A 25,922-nucleotide genomic window follows, 5' to 3' on the forward strand; every position below is an offset into this window, starting at 1 on the left:
AATGGTAGATTGTGGCAGCTGTTAAATGCATTACCTTTATTCCTATATTAATTGTGATATGGACTGAACTGACATAATGTTTAGTGCGTGAACCACTCCCCAGCACAACGAAAACAATCTGATTTTACATAGTATAACTATGGGGCGCCAAGTGTCCGCCAGTATATTCTGTGCAATTCAAGCAATTCCGTACACAAAATGTGTTTTTATTCAGACGAAAATCTTTTCGTCATGACGCTGTTTTATTTCGTACACGAAATTTATTTTGTGTCACACAAAATTAATTTTGTCTCAACGAAAAAAATTTCGTCTAGACGAAATGTAATTGCGTCCACAAACTTTTTTTGGCGTGCCATACTCCGTCCAATTCACGCCATTCCGTACACAAAAGTTTTTTGTTCATATGAAAATGATTTCGTCATGATGCAATTTTATTTCGTATACGAAATTATTCTTGTCACACAAAATAAATTTTCGTCGAGACAAAATGTAATTTCGTCCACAAAATTATTTCGTACACACGAAATGAATTTTGATCTAACGAAATGGCACCCCAAGTGTTCAAAGGAAAATTCTGTAGGAAAATTTGTGTTTCACTCCAACGAAATTCATTTCGTCATGATGCAGTGTGATTTCGTATACGAAATTTATTTTGTGTCACACTTATAATCAATTTCGTCGAGACGAAATAAAATTGCGTCCTCAAAATTCATTTCGTTGCGATGCGAATATCTATTCCGTCGATGAAATGATTTTGTGTCACATCACAAAAAATTCCGTCGACGAAATGATTTTGTGTCACATCACAAAAAATTCCGTCCATGTAAAATAATTCTGTCTCCTCTTTCTGGCAGGGTATATGAGATCGTCGCTGATTGGCTGCACCTTGCTCAAGCCGATCTTCGATCGATCGATATCCGGCCGCGGGACGGTCACACTCACAGGTCGGCATGTTGGTGAACCTTCCTGTTTAGCTTAGATTTCACGTTATCATGGTTATTCATGCCAACAAGAGCTGCAAACAACTTCTCTAATTAGTAGAATGTGGACGGACATTGCATTCGTAAGTTCAGCTATGTTTGAATTACGTTGAAAACAAAATGGGAAATCGTAGTGGTTGCCATACCTGCTACTTTCATTTGCAAGAAGCTGTGTACTGTAAAAATTATAGTCCCATGTATTCAAGTTTGTGTACTGTAGTCAGACAAAGGGGGGGATTGGTCTTTTCTGCACACCTAAAATGGTGAGGAATTATACAGGCTGAAGATATTTTGGCCTAGAACTTAGCAAATAATGTAAAATTCATACAGAGCAAAATGCTGAAAATTTCATTGAAATCAGATGACAAATATATTTTTTTTTAATTTGAAATAACAAATTTATTCAACAGTTTGGGCATGTTGGGCGGGCTTGGCCGCAACTTGGCCGCAACTTGCGCAAGTTTACCCAGCCTCACTAACCTCGTACCCCGGGGCCGGGGCACTTGAACAAAAAAGTGGTGGGGGTGTGCCGCAGGAGAGACAAAAACGGGGGCCTTGGGCTTGGAGCGGGAGTATTGTAAAAAGGAGGGTCCTCGGAACGGGGTTTGGAACTAAAATTTTGTGAAATGGGGGTCCTTGGAAGTTGGAACGGATCGATCGCCAGCGTGTGAGTACGTGCGTATGCATCCCTATGGAACGGGCATCCGTGATGCAGCTAGCGCAGCCTCCGCCGGGTGCGCTCGCTCAGAGACGATGGTCGGACAGCGCTCTGTGGCCGCTTTTCACCAAAATTGCAGCAGATCAATGCGACCGGAATGGGTAACGAAAAATATGCGAAGCTTTGGAGCGAATTTCTTTTTTCTAGATAAGAACAAAATGCTTTGCCTTGGAGCAGCTTTCTTTGTTTTTTCTCAATAAGACAAAAATGCTATGCCTTGGCTTGGAACGGAAATTTGGGTGTAAAAATGGGGGTCCCCTCCGCGGCACATACCCACTATGCATTATATACTGAGTGCCCCCCCCCCGGGCCTCGTACTAGTGTGAGTGCCCTAGCCTAGGCTACTCCACTTACACGTATTGCGATGTTTCAGTCTTGATTCAGGCCCTCTTCAAATTCAGCTCCTCTGTAATTATGCTCTCGCAGACAAAGTCCGGAGGGGGCATTAAGCGTTCCATCTGTCCATTGATTTGCCTGCCTCCCCCCCCCACCCCCACTTGGTTTCAGTGCAATAAATTGAAATATATTTGATTGTTTTTTTTTTAATTTAGGTGTGTTGGTAGATGACACTCTAGGCACCGTGCCTATTAATTCCTGTGTTAAAAAAGTGAGTGCACGCGAATTAAAAGTTGGACTTAAATTACTAGATTTTAACATGGAACTCCATTAAGAAAACTATTTTTAATTAGTCCCTAGATACTACTTCTTTTCTTGGGGTATTGAAGCCTATTCGTCCAGAACTTGCTCAACTTTTGCGACTAGCCTTGTCGCCATAGGGTTGTACACATCCTCGTTTAATACTGATTGTCACGTGACACGGCAATGTGTGTGTGTGTGTGTCGTTAGGCTGTTTGGCCTGTATTCAAGGCGTTCTATCCGTTATGATTTTATATTGAAGCAGAATACATCAGGTATAGGCCCATGTCAAGTCAAATCGATACAGGGATCGAGGAGGGGGGAGGGGTAGAGCAAAAAATTCCCAGTCACATGGTATGAAAATGATATTTTTTAATGATTGTTCATGCATTAGGGCAAACCCCTGTGTGGCAGGAGCATGATGAGTAAAAAAAATGAAATAGTAGAAAGAAAGAGGCCGAAACATATGGCACGTGGGAATAAAGTTGCTTTATATGTTCCAAGCGAATGAAGCAAGCGAGAAAAAACCTTTCGTGCAAATCTAAATTTGAGACAGATATCTTACCTTACACTTTTCCTAATTTTGGTTTCTTTAATTCCCTTCATTTTTTTATATCTTGGTTGTACGTAGAACATTCGGGGGGCATGCACTGGGCATAACCCTGGCTTGTGTACCCCAGTGCTAAATCAGCAGGTGGGTTTTGATATCTCTGGATCTTTAGCAATTTTAAAACTTTTTATAGAATGGATGAGAAAATCCCTGCAATCTGATTGGTTGAGAGCAATGCAAAAATTTTACTGGGCTGCATGAACGATATCCCGATAATCAAAACGCAACGATATCCACTGTAAACAAGCAATCGCCCGAAAAGGTCATTGTGATGTCATCGCGCATGTACTGTTACCGTCACTTGTTTACGTCAAAATTTGAATTTCGATCAAAGCAGAATGAATCAAAGGATGCAAAATGATCTGTAAGTACAAATACGGTACCGTAATTGTCATTGGGATTAAAACTGCCCACATACTCGTTAGTTGAGAAGTCCAGACATACATGTACGATCTAACGTTAGATCTATACTGCCCTGGGCTGGCTGTGCACAGCGAAATATCCACTGCAGGCCCAGGCAGGCGCTGGCCCCCGGCGCGGCCCGCATACACACACAGCTACATGTATTGGAGGTCGGAGGCTGCCTCAACTGCTCAAGATATAGTCAATGCAAAGCTGTATCTGGCATTTTGGGTATAACAATATCTTTGTGGCAACATTATCCAGTTAAGCCCATATTTATGTTGTCCAGGGTTATCAAAGTGTCTGCGCTCTGCATTAGATTTTGGAATTTTCATGCATCGATCCGGTAAATAAATCATGCGTCCAGTAAATAAATCATGCGTCCGGTAAAAAAAATCATGTGTCCGGTAAATTAAATTTACCGGACGCATGAAATTATCATGCATCCAGTAAATCATTAATTTTTGTGGTTTATTAAAAAAAATTCCATTCTATAAAACAGATGATGCATGGGTTTCTTTCGTGGGTCAGTGGAACTGTGTGCATGTGGTTACCTTGTACACAGAGTTCCTACTGACCCACTCTAACGCATCATTTGTATATAGATGGCTACTATTTTTTATTAAATCGCGAGTGTAGACCTAAATGTAATTATAGAAAAACATTTCGTTAAGGTTTTATTTTTTTGACCCCCCCCCATAAAAGAAGGAAAAACAATTATAAATGAAGTTATAATATACACCCCTTTAATGATTTCGCTTTTTCTTCTCTCTTTTCCCCTCCTTTTTTTTGGGGGGACCTTTTCGTTTATTTCCCAGTCTTCCCTTTCTCCCCCCCCCTCTCTCTTTCTTTCTTTCTTTTCTCTTATCTGGATTTTTTTTCCGGTGAAATCCACTAGGGATCAAGGGCCAGCCTGCATGCCCCTGCAGCGGTTTACGCCTCTGCCGTGGTATACGCATGATCTTAACCCTAAAAAGACTGAATCAGCCCCCCCCTCGACATTTTTCGTGATAAATCCGCCGCGCAAATCTTTTTGACCGCGTTGCTCGCTGACTTTTTACTTTCAAGTCTCGCGCAACTTTTGAGACCAAAATTGTGACCCCGGGTACACAGTTTCGAAATTACGCAACATTTCGTTCGTGCATGCAGACCCAAAATTACTCAAAAACGTGAATTTGTGTACAAATCCAATACAAATAGTGTTTTAGCCAAAATTCATAAATGTATTATTATTTTTCCTTTTACTGCTTTAAGATCAATTTATTTTATCTTTTTCATGGTCAAAATAAAGTCCCTGACAATTTCCATTGAAAAAACAATGAAAAACAAAGTCGAAAAACAATGAAATACATAAGAAATTTAGAAAACAATAGAATACATAAGAAAATAAACATGATGTTGAAATTTTTTAAAAATAAATTTGATCAGATGCCTATCTAGAGTAGGTGAAACAAAAATTAGCATTTCAGGGGCATTATTTTATTAATTAGAGCAAACTAATGATTTTACGCAAAAATTAGCATAATTAATGAAACATGAGATTTTTTGCATAATTTGATGTGATAATTTGGTAGATTATGCCATGGGTAATGTGTGCCAATTTTCGTCGCGATCGCGCAATCGACGTCCGAGATCATAAGGGGGCGCTGAATCAGCCCCCCTCCCCAGTCTTCTTAGGCATCGAAATAGCCCAGTCTATTTAGGGTTAATCATGATTAAAACTAGAGGTAAATCCAAGATTTTCCAAAGTAGGGGGGGGGGGGTGGGGTGAATTTTCTCAAGTACAATTAGACAACTCCCAAAAAAGGTTCTCACTTAAAAAAAACCGGTCATTTTGTCTCACGTAAAGTGATGGTCACTAAAAATGAAAGTCATTTCGTTCGCGTGATATTCGGCAAGCTCCCCCCAAAAAAATAAATAAGAAAAGGGAAAGTCATTTTGTCCATGTTATATTTGGCACCCCCCCCCAAAAAAAAATTAAAATTAAAAAAAAGGTTTTAACTGTAATAATGATCGAAGGTAATTTTGTCTTGCGTAAAATTTGACAAATGAAAAATAAGATTGTCACTAAAAAAATGAATGTAATTTTGACCCACATAAAATTTGGCAAGCCCCCCCCCAAAAAAATGAAAAGGTTTTAACAAGCAAAAAAAAGGCTAAAAAGAGAAAGAAGAGACAAGAATATGAACGAAATATATCCCCATTACAAATAATGCTGTGATCATCATGAGGGAGGGGTCGCATAACTAATATAATTCCAAAATATTTACTATAAATCTCAATAGGGGGATCGTGTAGAAATGCTCACCAACAGTGAGCATTAATATAATCCATTTTAATTTCAACTAATTTTATAAAGTATTAAATGTCTTCCCACCAAATGAAAGTCATATCGCATAACTCCAATTTGTATTAAGGCGTACATTTACCAAAGTCTTGAGTTTGAAATCAGATTCAGAACAGCATTGTCCAACCGGCAACCCATATTTTGGGTAATGTCGCCTATGAGGTCCAAACATTAACATTAATCATTGGTACTAGGAGTGTGTGTGTGTATTTTGAGTTTTTGACAGACGTATATCAATCAGGTTTGATTATTTACGTCTGGGACCGACCTTTAATGTCACAATCCGAAAGACGTGATCAGGGCTCGAACCTCTGCATCAATGTGTAACTTCCCCACAGCTTGGAGTGGGTGACACCATAGGAGTGGATGACACCATAGTAATAATAATAATAATATTCCACATATTTATATAGCGCTTAATGCATCGGAACGACGTCTCTAAGAGACTAAGCGCTTTCCAGACTCAGTATTACCACGGTCATCAGAACCTTGTATGCCTGCGTACAATGTATGCACCTTCTCCACTCCCTGGGGAGCACTCCAACAAGAGTTCCAAGACTCAATTGCTAGGCATACTACATTATACATAGGCTTTCACATCCTACCAGGTACCCATTTAACACCTGGTGGAGAGTGGCAAAGTGGATTAACGCCTTGCCAAAGGACGCTAGTCCATGGCGGGATTCGAACACACGACCCTCTGATAGTACAGGCCAAGTTTGAATTTGGAGTCGGCAGGTCAAAACACATTAAATATGCAATTTAGTTTCCGCATGATAATGTCTTTTTTATGAGTTATGAAATATTCTACTTATTTGAACAAATTTGGGTGTGTAGGTAGATGATACCAATACAGGCTAAGTTCGAATTCGGAATATGCTGGTCAAAGATCACAGCTCATTAAATATGCGAGTTGGATTCCTCACGATATCTTATCAAAAGTCATCAGATTTTTTAAAATTTGGGTGTGTTGGTAGATGATGATGCACAGCATTTATATAGTGCCATATATCTGTTAAAGACATTCCAAGGCGTATTGGAGGAGCCAGCCAATCTGGGTCGCCTACAAGGGTGCGCACACAGAACTGTGACCCGCAGGTATCTCCTCCCAATTACTGGTTGGGGGTATCCGGGTGGACCACTACACTGGGTCATTAAATATGCGAGTTGGTTTCTTATAAAATAACATCAATATGAAATAATCACGTAGGCCTTATATAAAAAGTGCAAAGGCAAGCAATTTTTTTTCTTACTTTTTTTGGAACTTTTATATATGTATTTAGGATGTATTTTGTCCTGAAAATTTAACATTCTAGGCACCGTTTGTGATCCTGAACAAGATGTGTGTGTTCTAGATAATTACTGAGAATGCCAAGCACGAACATAATTTTTAATAAGTGTTCTAGCATGATCCTGTTAAGGACTGTTTAACCATGAGGATGGTACATATTTCAATAATGGGAATGCGAAGCACGAGCTGAAAATTGTTGACATTCCGACCTAAAAAAAATGGTCATTTGTTCTATGCACTAGATCATAAAATGATAGGTACGTAACTAAATAATTGATGCGAGTGCAAATTGGGAATTTGAGTGTGGCAAACTGATTCTGTTTGGTTCTGCTTGCGTAGACTGGGGCCGTTTCTCAACACCGTTAAGTCTTCTAACTTCTTAACTAAATTGGAAATAGTTAGCTACCTGTTAGCGAACTGTTTCACGAATCCCTCTTTGCCAAGATCGGGGACAACTTGACCAAATAGTTATGACATCTCCAAACCTGTCATAACTTACTTCTTTCTTAAGGGATCAAGTCCACCTCAGAAAAAATGTTGATTTGAATCAATGGAGAAAGACCAGACAAGCACAATGCTGAAAATTTCATCAAAATCGGATGTAAAATAATAAATTAATGACATTTCAAAGTTTCGCTTATTTTGAACAAAATAGTTATATTAACGAGCCAGTTACATTCAAATGAGAGAGTCGATGATGTCACTCACTATTTCTTTTGTTTTTTTATTGTTTGAATTATACAATATTTCATTTTTTACAAATTTGACAATTAGGACCTCCTTGCCTGAAGCACAAAATGTTAAAATAATGTAATTCCACGTGTTCAGGGAGGAATGACACTTCATTTCACATGACAATGACGAGAAAAATAAAATAATTCATATTTCATATAATAGATTACAAAAGAAATAGTGAGTGATGTCATCAGTTTCTCATTTGCATATCGACCGAGATGTGCATAACTGTTTTGTGAAATGAAGCGAAACTTTAGAATGCCATAACTTTCTTATTTTACATGCAATTTTGATGAAATTTTCAGTGTTATGGTTGTTGAATTTTTCTCTTTTTATTCAAATAAAGTTTTTGTTGGAGTGGACTTGTCCTTTATGTAGTGATATCATGTGGATAGACTGTGACATTCAAATGAGCCTCGAAATTTGAAAATTTTATTACGTAATAATTTAAAGAAAAATGAATTATATAGCAAACAAGTGGGATAAATCATTTAATAGTAATTGTAATGCACAGAAATTATAACAAGTGTTAATTTAAGGTAGTAAAATAATTGAATTGACAAAGATTCTACCACTTCAGGTCATCCATAATTGGACTCGTTTTCAGACCCTTATCAAAATTTTAATAAATTCTTCCTCTAATATACGCATAGCATTCATAAAATTGTGCGTTTAGGTATCTAAAGAGTTTAACAATCCATGATAATATATTTTTTGATGATGTTTGGAATCCTGAAAATCTGTTTGATTATCATCATATTAAAGGCAAAAAGAAGCTGCTGAAAACTGCTTATCTAAAAAAAAAAAGAGCCAATGGAGTAAATTAGAGAGTCAAAAGGGGGCCTAAGCTTTCGATCCTAGCAGAATCTTCGTCGGAGGCAAAATGACAAACATGAAAGTGGAACAACCATGATATAGACCACAAACATCCAACAGCAACACTAGAAACCATCATGTTAGGAAGAAAGCCTTATGGTTTACTTACGTAAACTATTCAAATTTTATATCTTGGGATAAATATCTCAATGTCCACTTACATGTGATTTTTTTTATCATGATATGAATTAGTGTTAATTTCATTTCCTCAGAAATTTAATGCCCATGTCTGCATGTTTAAGTACTTTTTAAGCATATTTTGCCTCTATTTTTTGCAACTTTTGGAAAATTTGCTATTTTGTGACTAAGGCTACGTCTGGTATGTACTTTCCACCAATAGTATCAATATGATATTAATGGATTCTAGTTAATCCTTTTGGGTAATTTTGGAACTAATTCTGTGTTTGGTAGATAAATAGGACTAACTTGTCCAGGTGTTGAGAAACGGGCCCTGCTGATGAGTAGGCCTAGAGTTTTTATGCCCCTGCAGATGAAGCCCGGAGGGGGCATTAAGTGTTGCCCCTGTCAGCCCCCCCCCTTGGTTTCCGCGCAATAACTTGAAAAACATTCAATGGATTTTAAAAATTTGGTGTGTAGGTAGATGTCACCAAAATACAGGCTAAGTTCACAGCTCATTATGCAAGTTGGTTCAAAATTTATTTTTTTGATTATATTTATATGCGTATTGATTTCTGCATGATATTAAGTTCAATCATATTGAATGGATTTCTGATCGCGTTAACTGGGGCCCGGGTTGGCACGTTTTAACCAGTGTGTTTTAAAAACATTTTTTTTACTTGTGTGTTATAAATAAATCCTCTTTCTCTTCCCCCTTTACTCTTTCTTGATTGCTTTGTCATGTTCCTCTTCTCCCTGTTCAATCTTGCACAGCAATCAATATTAAGAATATCATTTTAACAAACAAATCTATGTGATTAGCTCACTTTTATCTACAATAAATTCGTAAACATGGCAGGGCCACACAACATTCAAGACTATTTTTGGAATGCATGCATGGTTACGCAGTTATGATATACACAAGTGCATATTATCAGATTCCGAATTGCTTAAAAACTTGATTTCATGTACAACTCAATGTGAGTCATTGCCAAAATTTGTATCTGTATCATTATTTTCAGAAATTGCTGAAAATTTCTATTAGTAATAAATTTGAAAATCTGTACATAAGAAAAATGAAAAAGTAAAAAAAAAAACATTACCAGTAACCTACATAGACTGGGCTATTTCATTTCCTAAGAAGACTGGGGGGGGGGGCTTTATGATCTGGGCAGTCAATCATGGGATCACAGCGATGATTGGCAAACGCATTACCCATGGTATATTCTAAAAAACTATAATCAAATTTTGCCTAAATCTCATTGCTAATTTACGCGTAAAATCAAAAGTTTGCTCTAATTAACTAAATAATGCCCCTGAAATGATCACTTTTGGTTCACAGACTCAATATATTTCAACATCACACTTATTTTCTTATGTGTTTATTGTTGTTTCAATGGAAATAGTCGGGGACCATATTTGACCGTAAAAAAGTTGAAATTAATTGATTTTAATCAGTAAAAGGAAATATAATGGCACATTTATGAATTATGGCTAAAAACACTATTTCCATAGATTTGTACGCAAATTCACATTTTTCCAGCAACTTTTGGTCTGCATGCACTTCCAAAATGTTGTGTAATTTCGAAAACACATACCAGGGGGTCGCAATTTTGGTCTCAAAAGTTGCGCGAGACTCGAAAAGTGAGTGAGTGATGCTGTAAGTCTGTGAGTGATGCGGTAAAAAAAATTGTGCAGTGGATTTATTGCAAAATATGACAAGGGGGTAAATCAGCCCCCAGTCTCATAAGGGTTAAAAACATTATATAGGCCTACTGATTGTTTTTAATATACATTTGATCAGAATTCCTGAATTAAAAAAATAAGTAGTTCAAGGGCTATATTTATAGGTTTGAATTGAATTTGTATTTTATGCCCTAAAATTGGTATAATTGATTCAAATGAAATAAAGCATATTGATTTACCCGAAATGAAATTAAGCTTTGAAACCCAATGTATATCAATTTTTCCATTGTGCAAATTCTCCTCGCCCCCCCCCCCCCCTCGATTGTCAAGACTCAGGACACTAGGGACAACACGTATATAATCATGTATTAGGAATGAAATGTCATATTACTTATAAAGTGTTTTTTTTTTGTAGGCATTCAATTTCCATGATTTAGTAATTTGGGGGGAAATATCAACTTTTCTGTTCAAAATTCATAAACAAAATTGTGGTATTAAATTAAAACATCAAGAACTGAAATCTTATTTTATTTAGTGTATAGTTTAATTGATTTACAGAAAATTGCATCATAAAACAATAAAAAAACATTTTGTACTACAATTCTGCGGGGGCATCTGTTTCCTTTGGACACGTCAAACTTTCTTAATTATGTGTAATTGATTCTATGACATGTGTTTACATTTGCTGCAGATTCCCATTCAGCCATTGGACTGAACCGGTACCAAGACCGGAACTGTAACACAGTAAGGATGGTCAATATGAAGCGAGCTTCATTGAATTCCTCCAAGAGCTCTGTACTCTGTTCTGATCATTTTGAAGATGCTTGCTTTGACCTGGGCAGACGATACGTCTTAAACAGGATGCTGTCCCAACCATATTTGATTTCCCGCCTCGTCTTCAGAAGGTACAGTGGATCTATATCATACATGCGTTCTAAAGAAATATATATTCTGTTTTATCTACCTTTGTTTTGATAGAACATTGCTTTAATTATTCAATTTTCAGTAGCAAAATAGAGATGAAAATTATCCTAATCAGGAGGATAACCATGGACCGGGGCCTATACTGTGTATTTACAGTAAACTACTAAATAAATATATTTTTTAAAATTTGGTTTAACTCATAATCCTGGGCTACTTTGAGATTGCATAGCCAGGGAGGGGGAGGTGGGCTTTTTTGGTCCCCCTCTTCAGATCTTGCCTCTGATCAAAACGAAAACCAATGCACACATCAACATCAATGTAATCTGCAAGCATGGAACTAAAGGTTACAGAATTCATTAAAATTTATTGTTAATAAATTATTTATTGTTAATAAATTAGTAATGCTAATTTATGCGTAATAGAGAATTCTTTGTTTTAAAGGTTAATCTCTAAAGAATTCCCGAAATTCTATGATTTCTAACAAAGTTGCTCAAAAATAAATGGTAAATGACATTTCTAATCTTATGTATTTTATTGTTTCTATAATTCCATATGTATTTCTTTGTTTTGGGGCCTTATGTATTTTATAGTTTTTTTAATGGGATCTGTTCATGGCACTATTCTGATTATAAAAAGCAAAGATTTGATTATTTTCAACCAATAAGTGCAAGAATAATGATAAATTTGTCAATTATGACTGAAAATAGAATTTCCATTGGATTAAATGTGTATACAAAATAATATTTTTGAGCAATTTTTGGTCCGACATAAACTCATAAAATGTTGCGTAACTGAATATCCGGTGTATCTCAAAAGCTCTGCAGAATTGACCAAAAAGTAATCATGGTACCTCATTTCTCATTGTGGACTTATCATGAAAAATGTGGATGGGGAGGGGAGTTTATTAAGCCCCCCCCCCCCGGGGCTAGATAGGGTTATATATATCATGTATATTTTTAAAAAAATTATCTTGTTGCAAGTCACTGCAAAAGGTTTGATTTCTAAACGAATATTGTTCTTCATGGATAATCGAATATTTGATTGAAAAATTATCTTTGAATAGTTATCTTTTCATTCTTGTATCTGTTTTTGTTCAATATTGTTTTTCTTATTTTTTTTATTAATTCGTCTCCTACAGAATTCACCCAAACCAAGGTATTTCCCAAAAGACTTTTCGATTCAGCAAACAACCTCCCAGATACTGCAAAGACACCAGTGCCAAAGTCTTCAGCACCTTAATTTCTCGAAGACCACTCCTACTGAATACCAGAAAGTCCAAGAGGGGTAAAGTGGAAGTCAACAACAATAATGGACTGTATTAAAACTTGGAGAAGAGGCTGAAAACCACACAGAAGTCCTACCTTATACATTACTTGCTTTTAAGTTTGGACAAACATTGATTTGCACAACTTTACAACAAAAAATTTACGCTGTGTGGATTCTGATTATTTAAAATAGCTCAATGAAAACGTTTATCACTGGGCATGTAACAAAAATGAATTCATTGAATTTGAAGATGTCTTACAGTATATTCATTCTGATTTGAATGTCAGAAGAGAAAAAAGTTTGTGAAAAGTAGGAATGACGGCAAGCTGACAGAAGAATAGAATACATGTAGGATAGAACAAGGCCACAGTTATAAATGAGCTGTTGGATAGAGACAAAAAGATGAATTAAGAATGGGGGTGATAGAGAAATAGAGACAGGAATTGGGGAGCCTGTGATGAATGCCTGAGAAAGTAAAAATTACCATATTTTTTTTTTTAAGGATTTGAACAGTCAGGAAGAATGTGGTCTTTTTTCTGTTGTTATTTCTCAAAATACTGGTATGTTTTGTGTACAGAAAGGGGTATAATCCTTTGCAATAATCACTCTCACAGAAAATATTAACTAATCAAAAGAAAAGTCAAATATTTCACTGATTTACAATTGTTCGGTCACTCTCATATCTAAAGTTACCCCCCCCCCCATCATTTCAAGGTATTGGAGAGAGAGTTGGGCAGGACATGGCTGTCAGCAGAAAAAAAATGCAGGGTGGGGCAAAACAATTTTGGGATATGTGCGAGGGAGCGAATGCGACAGAGCAGAATTTTGTGGGGGGGGGGATATATGCGAGAGAGCAAAATGACAGAAGGAAAATGCAGGGGCAAGAGATTTGAGGAATATGTAAGAGGGAGCGAAGTGACCAAGCAGAAGAAATGTAGAGGACAACAAATTGTTGGGTATGTGAGGGAGCAAAGCAACCAATTAAAAAAGGAGGTTAGTCAAAACGTTCTTGAATATGAGTAAGGAAGCAACTTGTTCACTTCCGAGCAGTAGGACTCGTTTTAAAATAGCTTAGGAAATATGTGTTTCCTAAGCATGGTAAACACATATTGTAGGCCTATAGTACAATTTAGGTGCTCTAAGAGTTAAATTCTGAATGAGCTGCATTTGCTGGTAAATCATGCGCAGAGGATCTTTGTCTTTTATCCATTTCTACACTTTTCTTTAGATTTCAGTTTTAAGGCGGGAAGGATCCCACCCTCCTGTGGATGCTAATATTTTGACTGACCCTGGGTAAATAGAATAATTACAAAAACAAAAATGATGTTTTAATATGAGATTTTTTAATGCCCCTTGAAAGTCCACCATCTTTCTCACTCTCTCCATCTTTGTTTTTATTCATTTTAACTTTCCAATTCTTTCTCTCTTGATATCTATAAAGTTCAGGTTCACCCTTTTAACTTGCACTATTCCAAGCCCCCAACCAATTGGCATCCACAGGAATGGGGGAGTGGGGCTTCCCCCTAGAAAATAAAGTCAAACAAAAGAAAAATGTGGAAAATAGAAATGGATAAAGACAAATAATCCTCTACGCATGTCTTACCTACCAATAGTTCATTCACAATTTAATACCTAAATTCTACTGAGTTTACCATACTTAGAAAATGCATATTTCCTATGCCATTTTTAAACAAGTCCCTATCGCTGGGAGTGAACGTGTTGCTCACCAGCACGAATTCGAAAATATTTTGATTGACCTGGGGCCCGTTTCATAAAACATTTGCCGCAGCGGCAACTCCATTTTCTGCGGCAAATCTCAAAACAGCGGCAAATGACAATTTCTGCGGCAATATTTGATGCAGCTATTTGAGCTGCGTCAAATATTTGCCGCAGATACTTTCAGGGGCAAATGACAATTTCTGCGACAATATTTGATCTATTTGAGTTGCGTCAAATATTGCAGCAGAAACGGCTTTTTCATCAAAATATCAACAATTTGGAGGGCCTAACAACCATATTGCTAAAGTTTTTGATGATATTGAATTGATAAATTGCTTTTTGTCATTCTAAATAGAAAATACAGGTATTTTCACTCATTGACAAATAAAAGTAGATATTTATTGAATCACTAAATTTATTGAATTGAATTTACTGAATTTATTAAAGTCAAATTTATTTCATTAAATAGATACATAGGAACATCCATTGTGTTCCTGCAAATTTACACTTTAAAAAAGTATTTCTTTATCCTGTAAAAGAATGAATAATTGTCTCAGTTTGTCAAAGATGTTGCGTCATTGGCTTTTGAGTTTCAATTAGATTCATTTCATTATTCATAAGTGTTTTTTTGCTGCTGTTGGTTTTTTTCTGATGTGTTTGTTGAAACTCCAGCTGAAGCTGTGGTTGCTGTTAACGTTCCCGGAGTGTTTGTTGGACACCTTGATGTTGTTGAGGTTGCCAGTGTGGTTTTTGCATCTCCTGCAGAAATTGTTGATGCTGCTGTAGTGTTTTGCTGTTGGTCAATGTAGTGTTACATCTCCTGTGTGTTTGCTGCTGTTTTTGCTCCTACTGTGCATGTGATTGAAGTACCTGAAATAGTAATTAATTTATAATGCATATGAGCAAGATACTAAACTTATGCCTAATTTTCAATTTCATTGTTAACCCTTAATAGTGTGGGGGGGGGGGGGTGGAGGCAACTCTTGGTACTTTGCAAGATTTATCCAAATGGACAAGATCCTCAGGCAGTCCGGGATGACCTACCAGAATAGCCTCACAGTAAGGTGTATTAACAGGATTTTGTACTCATAACATTCAGTTGATTTTGCATGAACTCAATTCATCAAATGAATGTAAAGGGTCTACCAGTAAAAAAAATTCTGTGAGCTTTTTCGGGTAATCTTTCTGAGTCCTTTTACTCCTTTAATGAAATATTAATAATAAAATACATGATGAAGTGAGTTTGACAGTTATTTGACATGTTGCATCTTATGTGCTAGTGGTGGGGTCAATCATTATAGAAATGCAGAATATACATGTACATGTACCAATTTGGCAAGAGAAAGCAAGTCACATTATCGACCAATGATTGATATTGGTTTGTTACTTTTGCAGCTGAAAAAAAAATCATCAACACCTCAAACTAAGAGTTTAATTCTAAAATTTGGATTCCTGACAAAGAGCAAATCAAGAAGACAAAAATCATTCAAATTGTTATTATGACTTACTTTCTATGCCAAAATGAATCAGAATTATAAATAAGTTTAACTTACGTTTAAATCACATTTCTAGGCTCTTTATCTGGCTCTTCAAACCCTTCAGTTGTTGATTCTGGCATGACTTTCTGATACTATTTTGTGTCCTTCTGGAACTGTGGACAAAACCTCACCTGAAGGAATAAATTAAAATTTTCAAAAAATGTTTGGCACTATATTTTTTTTCTCACATGAATACATTACATGTATATCAAAAGAAAAGAAAAGGAAACTTCATTTGACTATTAGGTTTTTGTCAGGGGGGGGGGGTAAAGGGGTCAAGATGGGTCAATATGATGAACAAAAATGCAATAGTAAGTAATACATAAGGATCAATCTCTGGTTGAAAAACGTCACTTCATGCAATTATTCCTCATAATTCATCTTGCACACACATATACACATAGTGAGGATGGGTGAGAGAGAGCGAGCATCGTCATCGTACATGCAAAAAGTATTAAATCCATCACTGATGTATAGATGGGGGCCATGCCCCCCAGTCAGACTGCAGGTCCCAAGAGAGTGGCTTCTTTCATCCAAATGATATTCATGACTTGAGATGTTTTGTATATTTAATGAGCTTGACGCGGACCATAACACCTTTTCATTCGGTCATTGCTGCTCTAACTGTGCATCGAATTTCATGAATTTGGTACCATTGTAAAGAAGAAGAATCATTCTTTCATGTCATATGTTTGGATTTATTCAAAGATTTTGTAATATAGGTTCAAAGTTTGATCTAAAATATGCTATAAAATAAATATTTTCACCTGACAAAAGTTGCTATTTTCACACTTTATTTGTGTTTGAGCCCAAATGATTTTTATATCATGATAAAGCTGAATATGTATGCTTTGAAACGATATAGGTTTCAAAATAAGAATTGGTTTAATCGGGTCAAGATCACACTTTTCATTTGCCAAGTACATAAAGCAGTTTGAAAACAAGAATACTGCATTCTGATTGGTCAAATGGACCACCCAGTGGCAAATTCCAACGGTTCCAGTGCCATGGTTCGTAGGAAGGTCACACTTCCCATGTGGTAATCTCCTCAAATACCCTGTGCCTGTTGTTCTGTGAACCTTATCCAGCCAATCAGAACTCTGGATTTCATGCAAGTACAAAATTACAGAAATCTCGTATTGTACCTTAGTGGGAAAAGTGTGATCTTGACCCGATTAAAAGGTGCCGCATATCAAGAGTGGCATTGTGAGAAAGAAAAGAAGTTCAGCTTTATGGTGATATGGATATCATTGAGGCTCAAAATAAAAAGTTTGCACAATGTGCAAAAGAAAATGGAAGAAGAAAATTAAGTTTTGAGGCACACTTTCAGGCCAGAAATTTACTTATTTAACAAAATATTGTATACAAAATAAATGACCAATATGAAAGAGTAACTTTTACTCTATCTGATAGTGCAATAATATTTAATTTAACTTGAGGTTAAAAAGTAATGCCAGTAGTTGCAGTAAACACTGATTTCATGAGAAAGTCTGGCTTAATTGTCAGTATATCATCGAGGATCTAGATTTGGTAAAGTTACATAAACTGAACTTTGTGAAATCTTGAAATCTACGCTGAAAAATGTTCACACTGAAGATCACCAACACAGATAGGCACACGTGGGACAGTGTATTATTATTGCTGGAATATGAGCTTATTTTGCTTATTTCTCAGCAATTACACAATTTCTTCCAGAATCCTTTGGCACATATTTTTTATTCATACAGACACTTGGGTGGTCATTATATTAGATTCTGTAAAAAGTCATTTTGAGATCGTTACCAATACTGGAATTTCTCTTTAAAACAGGTAAATTCTTAGACTCGAGAAAGAAAATCTCACGAATCACAAGATTTTGCAAGGATTCAGCCACGAGATGATTTGGATGTATCTGGACTTTTTGCTCATTAGCATAGGGACCTGCGGTCTGACTGCCCCCCCCCCCAATGTTTAACGACCAAGAAAGAAAAGGAGAAAAAGTAGAAAGCGAACGAGAAAGGGTGAAATAGAGAGTATTTACTGGATATTATTACGTCAAAATCTTTCCAAATTTTGATTTCTGTATTAAAAAGTTCTAAAATTTTGCACACTCCCTTCGCTCTCTTTGGAGAACTTTTGTTCCATTCGCCATATTTAGCCCTCTCAAAATATTTGGCTCATTACGCCACTGAATTCAATTGTAAGAATTTTATGTTTGCTTAATGTAGACTTAATCTAACCCTAATAAGACTGCCAGGGTATTTTGGAGGCAGGAAAGATGGGCGGAAGGGGAGTGGGGGCCCTCAAGATTGACCGTTAATTGCGCAATTGTGAAGAAATGCAAAATGCCTGCCACAGATGAAAAAATTGTATATTTGATCATTCTAAAATTATTTAGAATTATATATTTTACTAAATCATGCATGAAATTAGAATTTGGCTGGAAATCTATAAACACAGCCTTGAAGTTTTTGTTCAGACACATAAAAATTAATTGATATCAAATACCTTTCATATGTATTTTTTTCCTTTCTTAAGTATTTCTTTGTTTTTTTTACTTTTTTTATATTGTTGACAAAATTTTCTGATCATAAGCACAATGAAATTAATTGATTTTAATCAGTAAAAATAAACATTAACCGGTATGATACAATTATGAATTCTGGCTAGAAACAGATTTTGCATTGGATTTGTCCATGAAATCACATTTTAGTGCAATTCTGACATGTGTAATTACACAATGCACAATGTTGCATAATTGCAGAACCGGGTACCCAGGTGTCACAAATTTTGTCTGAAAACTCATAAACTTTTTTAAAAAAGGCTTTATAATGACGCGGCACAATCTTTCACGTTGTGGATTTATCGTGAAAATTTTTGGGCCCCCACCGCCTTTTAGGGTTAAATCAGATAGCACATCATGATGGGTTTTACTGATATTCATTCTGCAACCCATATTTCAAAGACTATCCATCATATCTGACATTGATTTTTACCTGTGGCAGTATGTTAGTCTCTGCATTTCTACAACTGTGGCCAAATATTCTACTACTAGTTCATTAGATGGGCCCATGGCATTTTTCTTATTGTAGGAGACTGGCAAGCCCTGGCTTTGAAGTTCCTGGTATATCCTTCTCCAGCTGCAATATCTGGTCAGTTGAGGACTTGGGGGCTTTGTGTCAGGAGTGGTCTTGGTAATGGCGGTGGCAATGGTGATGGCAGTGACAGAAGCAGACTTGGTGGTGGTGACTGCAATTGCAGCATTGTTGATGGTGGTATATGCCTCATCACGACCAACATTAGCTCCTGCTGCCATGCTGCTGGTCTCCATCTATTATGTTTTAAATAGAATAAAACATTAAAACAATTGATTATTAACACATCAACTTCAGAACACTAGCATATTGATAATAAAACTTGTAGATTAGCAGTCAAAGCATAAAATGAACTTCCACAGAAGACTACATGTACCTTCTAATAGAATTTCAGACCACCTTGAGGATGTTATGCTCAAAGCAAGGTTTTTATTTGACAACATTGGTCAGAGGGACATGGATTTAAATGTCAGAATACAACTGGTATCATTGGTTGATCAATCATACTGTACAATACCCCATTTAGATATATGTTGCTGTTATCTTCCACTTTACCCTCTTAGATTTTTGGCATTGAGTAGTAGTCCCAGGGAAGGTGCTGAAGACTTTGGTACAGGTGTCTTTGCAGTATCTGGGAGGTTGCTTGCTGAATCTAAATGACTTTCTTTCGAGGGTTTCCCTGGTTTGTGTGCATTCTGTACGAGAAGAGTGAATAAAAAAAAAAAACATTAAAAAAAGAAGAAAAATTGAATAAACCGAGATGCAAGAATGAAAAAAATGACTTTAAATTTGTCAAATTAATATTCAATAGTACATTTAGAATAATATTTGTTTAGAAATGAATCCTTTTCAATGGACTTGCAGCAAAATAAACATGTTTAAATATTCATGATGATTTATTAACCCTATCTGGCCCCAAAGGAGGAAGGGGGGGGGGTCTTAAAGGGATGGTCCAGGCTGAAAATATTTATATCTTAATACATAGAGTAGAATCCACTGAGCAATATGCTGAAAATGTCATCAAAATCGGATAACAAATAATAAAGTTATTGAAGTTTAAAGTTTAGCAATATTTTGAGAAAATAGTCATATCATGAATATTCATTAGGTGGGATGATGTCACATCCCCACTTTCCGTTTGGTTCATAAAATCATAATTTTTTCATTATTTCATACATGTGTAAATGATGTGTCTCCATTATGATGAAATAAGTTTCAGCAATTAATATCTAATGTACTAAATCAGTTGTCAATCCAATTTTTCTAGTTCTTGGAGGATAAAATTTAATAAACATAATTTCATATAATAAAATTCAAAAGAACAATTTGAGATGTGACATCATCAGCCCACCTAATGAATATTCATGACGACCGTTTTCACAAACTATTGTTATAAACTATCAAATTCAATAACTTGATTATTTGTCATCTGATTTTGATGAAATTTTGGCATTTTGCTCAGTGACTTCTACTCTATTTATTAAGCTACATGTATAAATATTTTCAGCCTGGACCATCACTTTAATAAGCCCCCTCCACATGTTTTGCAATAATTCCACAGTTAGAAACATGTCCTCATATTTTTTTGTTGGTCAAGTCTCGCAGAAGTTTAGGGACCAAGTTTGCGGCATCCGGATACGCAGTAATGCAACAATGTATGAGTTCATGTCGGACCTAGAATTGCTCAAAAACATTATTTTTCTTACAAATCTAATCCAATGGAAATTCTATTTTAAATCATAAATGACAAATGCATCATTATTCTTGTACTTATTGGTTGAAAATTATAAAATCTTTGCTTTGTCTCAAAATATTATATCTATATTTTGATATTAATAGATGCTCTAAGATCTTATTTGAAATGGCATTTAAAAAATAAATTCATGCTTTGAGCTTAACATTTTATATTAACAAAACTCAAATTACCAATCCTATATATAATATTTCAACTTTTTCCAAAATAACCACCTTCATAAATAAGTAAACATGCATATAATGTAATCATTCAAACCAATTTGAAACAAAATACCATAAATAACAAATACAAATATACAAATAACTCCTTTCAAAATCCCCCTATTTAATAAATAAAAAAGAAATTTCTCCAAATAATGACAACCCAGAAAAGAAGATATTGCAATTAAAAATTAAAAAAAAATTTGTAGCAAAATTCCCAAAAATATCCTTTGAATTACAATTTATATATTATTTTCAATTTTTTTTTTATTTTTCCCCCCTTTCATAGGTTTGAATGAAGACCCCCTCACTTATGTACAGATTACCTAAAAAAGACATGATACCTATTTTCAAGGGGTCATTGAATCCTTCACCAAGTTTTAATTATGTGCTTGACAGGACAAACAGAAAATATTCATGTCTTTCAATGGCAATGGTGTTTTGTGTCAATTTTGAAGGAGAAAGATATGGAGTGCAGGTAAAATGCATTGAAAAGTTTTTAAGCCAGCAAACAAAAATTTGTGGTTTTACGAAAATAACCAATTTTGTGATTTTGAATATATTCAGAATAATATCATATTTCACTTTCTATGTTTTCTGTTATTTTTCTTTCCACTTTTTTCCTTGGTCATAGATATTTGTATTGGGAGAATTCTCTATTTATGCATAAAATAATTTATCAAAAATGAATTTTAATAAATTATGAAAAATCAGCAATACACCCTTAGCTTTGCAATTTCAAAGAAGCTCATGCTAATTATGTAGGGCTAAACCAAATTTTTAATTTGTTTGATCATTTAGTAAGCGTTAACTTAAAATACACATCCCCTGGTACACAGTATAGGCCGAGGTCCATGGTGACCCTAACGAATAGGATAATTTTCATTTCTCTTTGGCTACTGAGAATGGAATATTCAAACATTGTTCTGTCAAACCAAAGGTAGATAGATAATACAGAGATTATATTTCTTTAAAACACGTATGATATAGATCTACTGTACCTTCTGATGACGAGGCGGCAAATTAAATGTGGTTGGGACAGCATCCTGTCTTAGACGAATCGTTTGCCCAGTCCTGTCAAAGCAAGCATCTTCAAAATGATCAGAACAGAGTACAGAGCTCTTGGAGGAATTCGATGAAGCTTGCTTCATATTGACCATCCATACTGTGTTACAGTACCAGTTCAGTCCAACGGCTGAATGGGAATCTGCAGCAAATGTAAACACATGTCATGAAATCAATTATATATAATTAAGAAAACTCTAGGCCTACTCAGCAGCGGCCCGTTTATCAACACCTGGACAAGTGAGTCATATTTATCTACCAACCACAGAGTTAGTTCCTATCTTTAGGATTTTTAACAAGAAATAATCCATTAATAACGTTATATTGAGACTATCGGTAGAAAGTACAAGAGATGTAGCCTTAATCACATAATAGCATAATTTTCAAAAAGTTAAATTATGATAAAACTTGCAATTATTGTGATAAATCAGGAAATACATCCAATCAAAAAATAGCAGAGCCAAAACTAGAACTAAAGCTTCGGTCTCTGTTAAAGGGGAATCCAACCCAAATAAAAACTTGTTCTTAGGGGAATAAGAAAAATCAGTCAAGTTGATAGGTGAAAGTTTGAACACTATCTGACAAATAATAAGAAAGTTATTTTTTAAAGTTGTGAATATTGGTAATCCCTAGATCCACGAGACTGCAAATTGGCCACATATGTGATGTCACAGTGATGTAAGGCAAGGACTACTCTTCCATGTACTCCAATACATAAAATGGCTAATATGTCATTTTTTCAAATGTTTTACTTCAAATTTTTATTTTTCTTTCACATGAGGACATAAAACAATATACTACCAGGGTTATATTTAGATTACTGCCCCAGGGGAAGGGCAGTTAGGAGAAAAACACAAATCCCTGATAATTAAGTACATGGCCTATGGGAAAGTTGTCCTTGCCTCTTGTCATAATTTACTTACCCAGTTGCCACTTTGAAATCTACATAATCATAGGGATTTCAATTTTAAAGCAGCCATAACTTTCTTATTGCTGGTCCGATTTCTTTCAAACTTTCACCATTCTGTTTTATCTAATTTTCTCCTTTCCAACACTATATTTTATGACCAAGGCTGGATTCCCCTTAAGTGTAAAGGCATCTGGCCGAGCGTTGTTGGAGCGGTCGTGGAGCGGAGAGAAAAAAAATCATCACCGCTCGCTACCGTTTACCATTTTCAAGTTCGATTTGTTTTTTTGTTTTCGATTTTTCCCCCATTTTGAGAGAAAAATTCTACCCTCTTTCCCTACCGCTCCAACAACGCTCGGCCGGTGTGACCATGCCTTTATGTTGGTTGTTCAGCTGAATTTCGTTGGCTTCACTCACCAAATACAGAAAAAGATATAAAATACTCCTCGAGACAGAGGGCTGCCAGCTGTCTACTAAAGGCAAAACATGCATCAAACATAATTAAACCATGCAGACTTGGGGATTAAAATGCCGAGAAAAATGAAATCATCACTAATTCATTTTGAACATGACTAAAAAACAAGGCAAAAGCAATTTTTGTCTCGCCCACTTATGAAAATAACCAGAAATATTGTGATTTGCGAGGGCACGCAAGAATTTATATCGAAAACTTCATTGTGAAATTACTGGGATGGAATAACACTTGTCATACAAGCCTTGCACGTAAACTTTATTATTGACCTGAAAATGACCTTTGACCTTACCATGTGACATCCGACTGCAGCATAAGTTGCAAGGTTGGTTGAAAAGTGACTTACGGTTGCTGGTGTTAGGTGTCATAAGAGAGTCTTGCATGTAAACTTTAACCTGAAATGACCTTTGACCTTTCCATGTGACCTCTGACTGCAGCATAACATGCAGGTCCCCCAAGTCCATCTACCATCCAAGTTTGGTTGAAAAAAGTGACTTACGGATTGCGGAGTTAGGTGTCATAAGAGAGGTCTTGCATGTAAACTTTAACTGTAAATGACCTTTGACCTTTCCATGTGACTCCGACTGCAGCATAACATGCACGTCCCCCAAGTCTAGCCAAAATCAAGTTTGGTTGAAAAGTGACTTACGGTTGCGGAGTTAGTTTTCATAAGAGTCTTGATGTAAACTTTGACGTTGACCTGGAAAATGACCTTTGAACTTATCATGTGACCTCCACTTCAGCGTACATGTGCAGGTCCCCCAAGTCCATCTACTGTCCATGTTTGGTTGAAAAGCGATTACGGGTTGTGGAGTTAGGTGTCATAAAAGTGTTGCATGTAAACTTTACGTTGACCTGAAAATAACCTTCGACCTTACCATGTGACCTCTGACTTTAGCATAACATGCAGGTCCCCCAAGTCCATCGACCATCATGTTTGATTGAAAAGTGACTTATGGTTGCGGAGTTAGGTGTCATAAGAGAGTCTTGCATGTAAACTTTAACCTGTAAATGATATTTTACTTACCATGTGACCTCTGACTGCAGCATAACATGCACGTCCCCATGTCTATCCAACAATCCAAGTTTGGTTGAAATGTGACTTACGGTTGCGGAGTTAGGTGTCATAGAGTCTTGCATGTGAACTGTAACGTTGACCTGAAAATGACCTTTGACCTTACCATATGACCTCAGACTGCAGCATAACATGCAGGTCCCCAAGTCCATCTACCATCCAAGTTTGGTTGAAAAGCGACTTACGGTTGTGGAGTTAGGTGTCATAAAAGTGTTGCATGTAAACTTTAACGTTGACCTGAAAATGACCTTTGACCTTACCATGTGACCTCTGACTGCAGCTCAACATGCAGGTCACCCAGGTCCATCTACCATCCATGTTTGGTTTAAGCGACTTACGGTTGTGGAGTTATGTGTCATTACAGGTTTGTGACGGACGGACAGACGACATTTGGATCCCTTAGTCTCGCCTTCACCTCTGGTGGGCAGGACAAATATGTCATACGGACGTTGAGATATGCCGCGAGAGCTTTTCTCGAATGGGTGGGTTGAGGAGGAAAGTCAAACAAAACACACCTTTTCGGGACAACCGGGGGAACTTTCCATGAAAGGCTGCATGTGTTTAATATTTTTTCTGAACCAATCGTTTCTATGAAAATTAGTCTTGAAATAACAATATAACAGTAATATAGACACTAGACAGAGGTGCATAGATGGGGGGAGGCTTGGGATGCTCTCCCCCCCCCAAAAAAAAAAGGGAAAGAAAAATGAAATATAACATTTTCTGAATATTTTTATGTCAAGCTACAAAATGTGATTTTTTTTAATGAAAAGCTTGCTCGCTCACAACTTCTATTGAATTTTGCCTGATATGACACATCTGACTCCCTCAAAATCTTGGGCTCTTTTGTCTCTGATTATTAGGAGAAAAAGAGAGCTTGCAGTTTTTGTGATTCTGAATAAAATTTCATATTAATGAAGTATTCAGGACACAAATAATTACACAAAGCCATATGGAATTATGAGAAATAGTAAACAAATATATCAGGCTTTGAGAAAGTATAGTTGAATTATTTATCTGAGGTTGGTCTGACAATCACTTCCTGAGGGGCGAAGCCCGAGGGAAATATAGTAGTTTTGCCAGTCCAACCGAGGATTAATAATTCCCACTATGCTTTCGAATGAAACGCCTGATATATTTGTTTTTTATCCAACTTTTTTATAATTTATAACCAAAATCTATGTGATGAGCTTGCAAAGTCCGGTTACTTGAGTTGAATTACCTACTTTTCTCTGAGCCATCGTGCTCAGCAGAACGCAGATCAGTGCCTGTGCCGACACATCGCTGGACTTGCCCGGAAGAGAGCGGCGCTGGCCGGTGTGCCTGAGAGTTTAGCTAGATCCAGTTTTGTGAAATGATGTCAGACCTCGATATACTAGTATCCAAAAATATATCGAGGTATGACGTCAGAGTTGATATTCGGTCACATGATGCTACTTGAACCAATAGTACTATACATGATTTACTCTATGTAGGATATAATGTATTCTATTCTATAGGCGTAAGTATTTGCATAGAAGTGTGATGA

At 36.2% G+C, this 25,922-nt stretch overlaps 2 protein-coding genes across 3 annotated transcripts; one reads left to right on the forward strand and one right to left on the reverse strand.

Moving 5' to 3' along the window:
• Nucleotides 1-952: 952 nt before the first annotated feature.
• Nucleotides 953-14,560, forward strand: LOC121411676. Of its 2 annotated transcripts, none has more exons than XR_005969522.1 (3): nucleotides 953-1,063; nucleotides 11,090-11,303; nucleotides 12,461-14,560. XR_005969522.1 is itself a non-coding variant. In XM_041604498.1 (3 exons), the coding sequence occupies exons 1-3, from the start codon at nucleotides 3,302-3,304 to the stop codon at nucleotides 12,642-12,644; spliced, it is 405 nt and encodes a 134-aa protein (XP_041460432.1). In that variant the 5' UTR covers nucleotides 3,177-3,301; the 3' UTR covers nucleotides 12,645-14,560. The 2 variants fall into 2 exon arrangements, 1 of the variants encoding a protein (XP_041460432.1); XM_041604498.1 differs by lacking the exon at nucleotides 953-1,063 and adding an exon at nucleotides 3,177-3,308.
• Nucleotides 14,561-14,963: 403 nt separating this feature from the next.
• Nucleotides 14,964-25,686, reverse strand: LOC121411677 (THAP domain-containing protein 10-like). Its single transcript, XM_041604499.1, has 5 exons — nucleotides 25,621-25,686; nucleotides 21,877-22,082; nucleotides 18,821-19,155; nucleotides 15,861-15,976; nucleotides 14,964-15,177 (listed from the first exon to the last, which is right to left on the reverse strand). The coding sequence occupies exons 2-4, from the start codon at nucleotides 22,033-22,035 to the stop codon at nucleotides 15,973-15,975; spliced, it is 498 nt and encodes a 165-aa protein (XP_041460433.1). The 5' UTR covers nucleotides 22,036-22,082; nucleotides 25,621-25,686; the 3' UTR covers nucleotides 14,964-15,177; nucleotides 15,861-15,972.
• Nucleotides 25,687-25,922: the final 236 nt, after the last annotated feature.

Source organism: Lytechinus variegatus, chromosome 3 (assembly GCF_018143015.1).
Source record: "Lytechinus variegatus isolate NC3 chromosome 3, Lvar_3.0, whole genome shotgun sequence".
NCBI lineage: Eukaryota > Metazoa > Echinodermata > Echinoidea > Temnopleuroida > Toxopneustidae > Lytechinus > Lytechinus variegatus.